This window comes from Tupaia chinensis, unplaced genomic scaffold (genome assembly GCF_000334495.1).
Source record: "Tupaia chinensis unplaced genomic scaffold, TupChi_1.0 Scaffold000088_1, whole genome shotgun sequence".
In the NCBI taxonomy this organism is placed as follows: Eukaryota; Metazoa; Chordata; class Mammalia; order Scandentia; family Tupaiidae; genus Tupaia; species Tupaia belangeri.
Window position 1 is genome coordinate 7,778,347 of NW_006159550.1, and position 9,763 is coordinate 7,788,109.

The 9,763-nt window shown below is 52.3% G+C and overlaps 1 protein-coding gene across 2 annotated transcripts in view; it reads left to right on the forward strand.

The window, feature by feature from the left end:
- TBX20 (T-box transcription factor 20) overlaps positions 1-9,763 on the forward strand; it is a 48,186-nt gene that overhangs the window by 4,450 nt on the left and 33,973 nt on the right. For both annotated transcript variants that reach the window (XM_006143028.3, XM_006143029.3), the window contains exons 3-5: positions 578-742; positions 4,200-4,308; positions 8,070-8,228. In XM_006143028.3, coding sequence (XP_006143090.1) covers positions 578-742; positions 4,200-4,308; positions 8,070-8,228 — 433 coding nt within the window. The remainder of the gene's footprint in view (positions 1-577; positions 743-4,199; positions 4,309-8,069; positions 8,229-9,763) is intronic.

Here is a 9,763-nt window from a genome sequence, read left to right on the forward strand (position 1 = left end):
GGGGCGCCGCGACAGGGGTAGCCGCCCTGTTGTTACCAGCCTCCACTGTGGAAGCTGCCATGCCCGTTACAGACGAAAACTAGACCCGGGTGGAGGCGCGGGCTTTGTAGGCGACACTCCCCTAGGAAGGAGAGCTGGCGCGCCCTGGGCCTTCCAGCGCCACGAAGGGCTTTGGGCTGCTGGGGAGTGCAGGATGGGAGTACCAGCAGCCGGGACCTGGAAGGCGGGACCAAGAACCCAGTGGCTCCAGCTCTCTGGACCCTGGGCAATCCTCCCGGTCCCAAACCTGCGCTCTTGACTCTGGTTTTGCAGGAGCAGTTTTCTCTCCTGGGTGCAGCTCAGCACTAGAAAGACCTCAGTCCTCCAAGCCTAAGGTGCTTGGGAATTAAGACTGCGGCTCGGTTCCCTGGAGTGCAGACTTTCTGGGGGGGGAACTGTCCCCCCACAGTAGGAACAGATCAGCGACTAGGCAATCCCGTCTCTGGACATCTCTGTGACTTCACTGGGAGGGAGAGGGGCCGGGCAGCTGGTGGGCTGTGGGCCGTGTGAACAGGCCCACTGATTCTGTCTCTGCCAGGAGGATGTTCCCCACCATTCGGGTGTCTTTCTCGGGAGTGGACCCGGAGGCCAAGTACATAGTCCTGATGGACATCGTGCCAGTGGACAACAAGAGGTACCGCTACGCCTACCACCGCTCCTCCTGGCTGGTGGCCGGCAAGGCCGACCCACCCCTGCCAGCCAGGTGCGTGGCTCCGTTTCCAGGGGGAAGTCTGGTCCTGTGTGCATTCGTCCATTGGCCGGTGGCAGGTGGCTTGGGGGTGTTCTCTGGGGCGGCCCTAGCAGTCACATTGTCTGTAATCCACCTTTCATTACAGTTCACCTCCACGTTTTCCTCAAACCCCAGTTTCAGGGTTGAAATGCAGACCCATTCTGAATAGGGACAGCATTTCTGCCATGTCACTTTAACCACACTGACCGGACCAAGGGCCAAGGGAAGGGGTTATCCTCCACTCCGTGGAAGGGCATCTGAGCAAGTGGTTGCTTGTAAATATTTATTATTGTATGGTTACATCTGCACATAGCAAACATCATTTTCGTAAAATTTGGTCCTTTCCGACTAGTAAAGGGCTCAGAGGTTTTAAAGAAAAAAGAAAATCTTTTTTTTCTGTCACATTTTTAGTGGATGAGTGTAATTCAACCACAGGGTAATACCCGTATGAGATAGAGCTCCATGGACGAGGGACTGTGTGTCTATTTGGTGGCATTTATTGCTAGTCATTTTAAAGGACATCCTGTCTTTCAAAGTGACACAGGGACCTTTGCTGTGGTTACCACTCAGAGGAGCCTGGCGGGGTGGGAGGGCTGTGCTTGCCCACAGGGCGGGAGAAGCTGAGGCCCTGGGACCGGCCTGTGCCATGCAGGGCAGGGAAGGTGACCTGCCTTCACACTCTGAGTTCCCAGACGACTCTCCCAGCCTTTAGGTGGGTTTATGATGAAGTCTGGTCATTAATCGAGCAAAGGGTTTACTTGACCGATTTAGAAACTTTGTAAGCTGCTGGGGCTGGTTCCTGGAGCCTGGTCTAAGGGGCGCCCACAGACCCTGCCCGGTGCACCCATTCTTGAGGGGCATGGGTCGCATTCTTGCACGTCAGTACCCTAGTACACGAGGCGGAGAGACGGGATGAAAGTAGTCTCTCAGCTTTTCACGATCATAGCGACTAGGAAGGAGATCCGGCCCTTCCATACCAGTATTCTGTATAGCAGGACTGAGACATTATTTTTCAATTCATGTTTTCAGTTAAGCAAGATTCCCAGGTTTACCGTAAATGCTGAAGTCAGTAGAGTTAGTATTCCGTTCTATTCATTAAGTCATTTTACAATTATTTTTAAAACTTCCTCCCAGACTTTTCAATATTGCTTTAAACCAGAGAGAGAGAAAAATTTTAGCAGATTCCCAACGATTTTTACAAGCAAACTCTCTTTTTCCCTTCCTAGTCTTTCTCTAAGCAGTGAGTCGCTTTTAGTTAACACACATTCCTCCCTATCTGAAGGTACGAGCCACTGGGGCAGGCCAGCAGGACTTTGGAAATATGACATACTCTGTTTATGTTACTAATCTGCTCGGGTCAGAGGAGAACTCAAACCAGTGCACTATCTGAACTGAAGCATGTTTAAGCTATTGCTGGAATTTTAAGTCCCTGGAGGACTCGCGAGAGGAGGGGCTTCCTGTGTACTTCTTCATTCATCCTGGTCTAACTTATTTATATCAATATTAGATAAAAAAATGTTCTGTGCATTGTGGGATGGAGAGAGTCTAAAAAATTAAGCAACTATTATTTATTATTATTACTGAGAGAAGTAGTTTGCTATGTTTTCTAGCTTCCTAAGGGAGGAATTGGGAAGTGGTCATTTTGGTACTTCCGGTGGAAATTTCTCGTGGTTCTAAGTCTACGAAGCATGTTACTGAGGACCGAAGTTCATCATCTGTCCTTCCTAACTAAAAGAAATAGCGTTTGACAGTACCACTTGATCGTAATAGATGAGACGTTATTCACGACTTAAATAATGTCACATTTCCGTACAGGACCTTTTACTTAAAGTAGTTCATATGTAAATAGTTAATATCATTAATAATGTGATTACGAATTGTAAGTGTAATGCTAAAAACACTTGAAGCGGGACTATTTCCACAACTTCTAATACTTTAAATAAGGCTGAAATATTTTTAGGGAAAATCCTAAAAAACAAGAGTACCCACAAAGTTGCAGCCTCAGGGGATGGCACTGCAATGCTATTGTGGCCGTGCCCTCGAAGGATAAGTTCACTGAAGAGCATCTATGAGTGCTTCGTGAAACACACGCACGCACGCACACGCACATGCACACACACGCACTCGGAGCCGCTTGGGTTGGCTGTGGGTCTGGTGAGAGTCCCCTTCTCCCTTTTGCGCTCTGCCCCTCCCGGGCTGTGTGGGTTGAGCCGGGCACACACGCGTCTTAGTGCCTTCTGTGCACCATGGCACACTTCCTGTTCTCTACACCAACATCTCAGGGAACGTTCTTGTGGCATCACCTTCCCTCCACCCTTGCCCGGCATTACTTCTGTAATGCCCTCTGATTTCAGGAAGGGCCGCAGGAGGGTCCAGGCCTGGGCCCTGCAGGAGTCCTGTGGGTGAGACCACAGTACACAAGTGACGTGCATTTACTGCCAGGGACAGAAACACTGCCTTGCCCACACATGGTCCAATACTTGATCGGTTTCTTCTCATCAAAGCTTTTTTTTTTTTTTTTAAATTAAGCTCTTTAAAAATAAACAAATTGAATAATTCTATGCATATACACCTTATTATAACTAGCTTAATGAGCAGATGATGATGAAAGTAGTGTTTAATGTACCCAGAAGAGCGACCGGCTCCCAGCTCTGGTCCCGGTCCCAGGCTGACTGGTCACTCCTTCCTCACGTACAGACACAAGCTTTGAATCGAGTCTTTTTTTTTTTTTTTTGAGAGAGAGATTTTTGCTATAGGGCATATGCACTCACTGAAGAGACAGAGAGAAAGTGAGAATCACCCCTCAGGGGGATGGCCACCCACAATCCCTTCTCCTCTATTGTCCTTTTGGGATTTGGGGCATGCACGCACATGTGCCCAGTGTGAGTTTTAAGCCACTGCATCTGGGACTCAAATGCCAGTTGACTACACGGGAGTCCAGCGAGGTAACCATTCCACCAGCTGCTGGTCCCAAATTGAGTTACTTTTAAGTTTGAATAAATGAATGATCTAAAATGGTTTCTTTTAACTTCTTTGTTTTCATTGCTTTTAGACAATTCTTATATAATATGCACTTCTTATGCTATTAGTACAACCTAGTCTTTCTCTTGAAAATACTTACATTAAGATTCGTATTTGACAGAAACAAGTGATAGCTCAGTAGGTAGATGGAAAAAAACAACCTACCTTTGCAAACTGGCTTGCTCAGCAGATAAAAGCAAACATGAAGTATTACCCCTTTTAGGTCGTTAGTACGTACAAAAATACGTGAGCTGTTTCAGGTTATTTTAGCACTGTGGTATTACAAAACTCGGTGCATATGGAGCAAATTAAACCTATGTGTATGAAGTTTCTGCGTTCCTTTCGATGATGTTTGCTAGCCCACAGAGACCACGTTCTCAACCATGTCCCGACCACCCTCCGTCCCTAGGCTCTACGTGCACCCCGACTCCCCTTTCACTGGTGAGCAGCTGCTCAAGCAGATGGTGTCTTTTGAAAAAGTGAAACTCACCAACAACGAGCTGGACCAGCATGGCCACGTGAGTATGGAGCCTGGACTGCAGCTCCTGGGCTGGAGGGGCGAGTCTCCCAGAACGTCCTCAGTCCCCTCCTCCCGCCATCCACTTGCCGCCTTCCACGTTTGAGTCGCTCTGTGAAAATGTTCACGTGTTCTTCACGGGACCCCGACTGCTTTTGTCGGAGGGTCATTTACAGGAATGCTGTGTGCCTTATTTTTTCTTTGATTTACCATCATAACCCCTTTTTTTTTTTGAGAGAGATTTTTGCTATAGGGCATATGCACTCACTGAAGAGACAGAGAGAAAGTGAGAATCACCCCTCAGGGGGATGGCCACCCACAATCCCTTCTCCTCTATTGTCCTTTTGGGATTTGGGGCATGCACGCACATGTGCCCAGTGTGAGTTTTAAGCCACTGCATCTGGGACTCAAATGCCAGTTGACTACACGGGAGTCCAGCGAGGTAACCATTCCACCAGCTGCTGGTCCCAAATTGAGTTACTTTTAAGTTTGAATAAATGAATGATCTAAAATGGTTTCTTTTAACTTCTTTGTTTTCATTGCTTTTAGACAATTCTTATATAATATGCACTTCTTATGCTATTAGTACAACCTAGTCTTTCTCTTGAAAATACTTACATTAAGATTCGTATTTGACAGAAACAAGTGATAGCTCAGTAGGTAGATGGAAAAAAACAACCTACCTTTGCAAACTGGCTTGCTCAGCAGATAAAAGCAAACATGAAGTATTACCCCTTTTAGGTCGTTAGTACGTACAAAAATACGTGAGCTGTTTCAGGTTATTTTAGCACTGTGGTATTACAAAACTCGGTGCATATGGAGCAAATTAAACCTATGTGTATGAAGTTTCTGCGTTCCTTTCGATGATGTTTGCTAGCCCACAGAGACCACGTTCTCAACCATGTCCCGACCACCCTCCGTCCCTAGGCTCTACGTGCACCCCGACTCCCCTTTCACTGGTGAGCAGCTGCTCAAGCAGATGGTGTCTTTTGAAAAAGTGAAACTCACCAACAACGAGCTGGACCAGCATGGCCACGTGAGTATGGAGCCTGGACTGCAGCTCCTGGGCTGGAGGGGCGAGTCTCCCAGAACGTCCTCAGTCCCCTCCTCCCGCCATCCACTTGCCGCCTTCCACGTTTGAGTCGCTCTGTGAAAATGTTCACGTGTTCTTCACGGGACCCCGACTGCTTTTGTCGGAGGGTCATTTACAGGAATGCTGTGTGCCTTATTTTTTCTTTGATTTCTCATCATAACCCCTTTTTTTTTTTTTTTTGGAGAGATTTTCACTGTAGGGCGCGTGCGCTCGCCAGACAGACAGAGAGAGACATAGAGACAGAAAAGCGAGAAATCACCCCCCAGAGGGGATGGTCACGCCGCAATCCCTTCTCCTCCATTCTCCTCTCGGGATCTTGGGCACGCACGCACACGCGCCCGGCGTGAGTTTTAAGCCACCGGGTCCGGGACACGAACCGCGGTCGACTACGTGGGAGTCCAGCGACATAGCCATTACGCTAACTGCTGGTTCCCCATAACCACTTTTTAAACTTTAGTTATTTGTTTCATGAGAAGGGGAGAGACAGAGACAGGTACTGTTGATAGTCTTACACTGCAGCCGTTTAGCCAGGCAGAGTCACGGGTGTGTTCGGGAGGGCCCAGGCTCCCAACCTGGACTCCCACAGGTCTCCTGTACTGCAGAGCACCCTGGCACCTGTGCCTCCGTGGCTGGAGCCCGAGAAGGTGGACTTAAGTAAATAGCAAAGTAGAGAGCTCTAGGTGCAGTTCACAATGGCTGACTGAACCTGGAGCCCAGAGCTCACGGAGGCATCAGCACCGCGTTTGCCCGCAGCACGGGTTCATTGTGACCAAGTCGGCGTGCCCGGGCTAGCCCTGGCTCTGCTGGAGGTGCAGAGGGGACGCTGGGAGCAGTAGATAGCTTCTCTTGTACCAAGTGTGCAAAAGATCATTGACCTTGATCTTTAAGGATGTCGGTATAAATGTACACCTTTTTTTTTTTTTTTGGAGGGGTTTTTGCTATTGGGCGCATGTGCTTGCCAGCCAGCCAGAGAGAGGCAGAGAGACAGAAAGAGAGAAATCACCCTCCAGGGGGGATGGCCACGCCGCAATCCCTTCTCCATTCTCCCCTCAGGATCTTGGGCATGCACGCACATCTGCCTGGCGTGAGTTAAAAATGTTTACGATTCAGTAGAGCCCTGTGCCGGCAGAATTAGTGTCCTGAAAACTGGAGGAAAGAGCTTTCTATCTTGTGTTGTTTGGCCTGGTTCTTGGAACCATCCCGAGGAAGCCCCTCTCGCAGGTGCTTGGAGCGTTCTTGTCCCCCTGGGTGATGCGGGCCCACTCTCTGTGAGCGTGCCTGGTCCCCGTGGCTGGAGCAGTCAGGCCGTGTGCAGCTCTCCTCCGGGGATGCACCTGCCGGGGTGCCGGATGGAGAGGAGAGGCGTGTATTTCATGCCTAGGGAGTTTCCATCTTGGTCTGTGCGAGTGAGTGTGATCTGGAGAGCCTTCCTGCCTGTGCGAACACGCCGTGGGTGCCAGGGCCTCTCATATTAGCATTGGCAGGCAGATGCTCGCCTTCGGCCCTGCTCATTTCAGCTTTAGCGCTGGACATCAGCTGTCTCTTCGCCAAAGCCTGGTGCGGCGAGAACTGCTTTGCTCCTGGGAGTAAACGCAGTGTGCAGGGAGAACCGACCCGCTTCTTACAAGCTGGTTTAGACTCATCTGCACTCTCATCACTTCGGCTATTCCTGTCCTAGTTTGGAATCACAGAAAGGTGGCTGCTCATACTCAGCCCGGTTACTGCCCTGTAACTCAAGCTGGCTCACCTCCGTACACGGAGATTGGTGTGTTCATTACCCCCGGCAGCCATCGCTAACTGCTCACGTCAGCGAGCACACTCACCCCGCACGTCCCTGTGTGCCGAGCCCGCAGAGGGGCGACGCCCAGTGTGCGCCCAGGGCCAGCTTTGAGCACGTGGGGCGTGTGCTCCTAGATCCACCAGAGCTGGCCTTGGTGGGGGTGGGGGGCACTCGGAAGGAGCTCCCTGAGCAGGGAAGACGCCAACTGTAGATTTCAGCAGCTGTCTGGGCAGCAGGGCAGGCGGTAAGGGAAACCTTTCATGTCCCAAAGTGAATTTGGGGGCCCCGATGTCATAGGACATAGTGACTTCATACTTTACAACGACATGGAAAATGCCCTCTCTTAGTGACACATACTGTCGGGGCGTGTGTTTTTTGTAAGTACTTGACAACTTTAATTAGCTACAGGGCATGTGTCATTAGCTACAGGACTGTCACTGTGATTCAGGCCTGGAGGCCTGGGATCAGGGAGCTGTCATATGCAGTGACAATAATAGCAGTCGCATTTACTGGGCTCGTTCCCTCGCTGCCCTACGAGGGTCACACTGTCTCTTCGCCAAAGCCTGGTGCGGCGAGAACTGCTTTGCGAAGCACTAGACTGGAGAGCTGCAGTCACGGGGCCGAGATGAAAGCGCTCGGGCGGGCGGGCTCTGGGGTCCAGGTCTGCAGTATGCACGGTTGCTAAAGTGCATCTCCGCCCCCTCAAATAGCAACCTAAAGTATTCTGTGAAAATGATTTACCTTAAGAATGGAAAGGGTAAATTCTAATCTTAAAACTGAACTCGAAAGTGTAGATTTTTGAACTCAAAATGGCTCCTCTGATGGGTGTCTGTTGGCCTCGCTGCGGTTTTGCAAGCATGTGAGCTCAGGTGTCCGTCTCCTGCGGCAGATCATCCTGAACTCCATGCACAAGTACCAGCCGCGGGTGCACGTCATTAAGAAGAAAGACCACACGGCCTCGCTGCTCAACCTCAAGTCCGAAGAGTTCCGGACGTTCGTCTTCCCGGAGACCGTGTTCACCGCCGTCACGGCCTACCAGAACCAGCTGGTGAGTGCGGCTCCGTGCTCCCCCCGGTGAGTGCGGCTCGGTGCTCCCTGCCAGAGCCCGTGGTGCTTCCCTGTCCTCCGTGAGCACGGGGTCCTGGTGCAGCGGGCGCTCGGGCACGCTGACTCTGGAGAGAGGTGGGCGTCGGCCTGGGGCTCAGTGTGCAGACTGGCGCGGACGCCCCCGACCTGCCGCTTGGGCTCACTGCCCCTGCCACCCCCACCTGCCAGCCTGCCTTCTCCGAGGTTCCGTGGACGTGGCCCAGTCTCTTCCTCCTCGTACACGCACACTCACAGTGTTTCTGTCGCTCCATGCCTTCGAGGTTTGACTTTGCTGCGAAGTTAAACATGTGCATTCCAGCCGACCCCCGCCACAGCTGCTGATGCTCTGAGGGTTTGCGAGGCTTATTCAGCTGTGCTTAGGAACAGCAATCCTAATAAGATAACTGTCAGTGTCCTGACAGCCCTGCCACGTGAGCAGCTGTGTATTATCACTAGCACCAAGCTGGGTCTCTTCTGTCCCCAGGCGCATGTGGCATGTAAGCGTGTGCGCCTCATCCGTGAGGTCTGTCCGGCTTGGCAGAGTCTCTGAGGGCTCCCGGGCCAGGAGCTGCCGGCCTTCCTGCACCCTTCTCTGCCATGAACAGAAGCTTGAGGGTCGTAGCAGCAGCCCTGCAGGGGTGAGGACAGCAAGCTGGGGAGGTCAGGGACTCCCTGTGGAGGAAGGACAGGTGAGGTGCCTATCCCCTGGTGGCAGGCACTGCCGTTCTAGGGTGCTAGAGGGTCAGGTCCCCGTAGCTTCCCCAGGTGTCCTCGTGTGCCTGACCTGCTCGGTGGTGACAGCAGGCCCGGTGCTCCGTCCTGCATTCTGGGGGTTCCTGGGGTGACGGGCTCCTGGCCTGGGCCCTAAACAGGGCGGCACCAGAGGGGCGCGAGCTGGAGCCTGGCCGGAGAAGGAAGGGGGCGGAGGGCGCAGGCGGCCCTCCCAGTCCAGAGGATGATGTGGGTGCAGGCCAGCGGTGTGGACGGCCACACCACGGGTTCCATGTGATCTGGAAGCGATGGCAACCCCGTGAACCAGGATGAGCGCCCTGGACTGTCGGAGGACTGTCGGGGTGTCTCCAAGGGCCAGGCCCCACGTGCATCCGCCACCCTCTCGGGAGCACTGTAAGAACAGATGTGGCCGGTCACGCGGCCTCGGAATGTCCGGTGAGCGTGTGTCGCCATTGGGGCTTATGCACCCTAGTGTGTTTTTCTGACTGGGATGAGCCTGTGCTCCCTGTCGCCATGGTAGCCATCACAAAAGCAAGGTGTGACTTTAATTTCTCCAAGACCATGTGAGTAGGGATTTCAGAGAATGTCGGGGCTAGGCTTGGCGTGCACACAGAAGTGCATTCGGCCGGAGCACCGGGTCTTCGAGGATGTGCCCAGAACCCCCTGTCCTTGTCAGCGCATGTGAGGGCAGGGGTGTGGGGGCGGGGGCAGGGGCAGGGGCTGGGGGGTTTCCCGGCCCGCGGCCGGTGGGGGGGGGCACGCCGA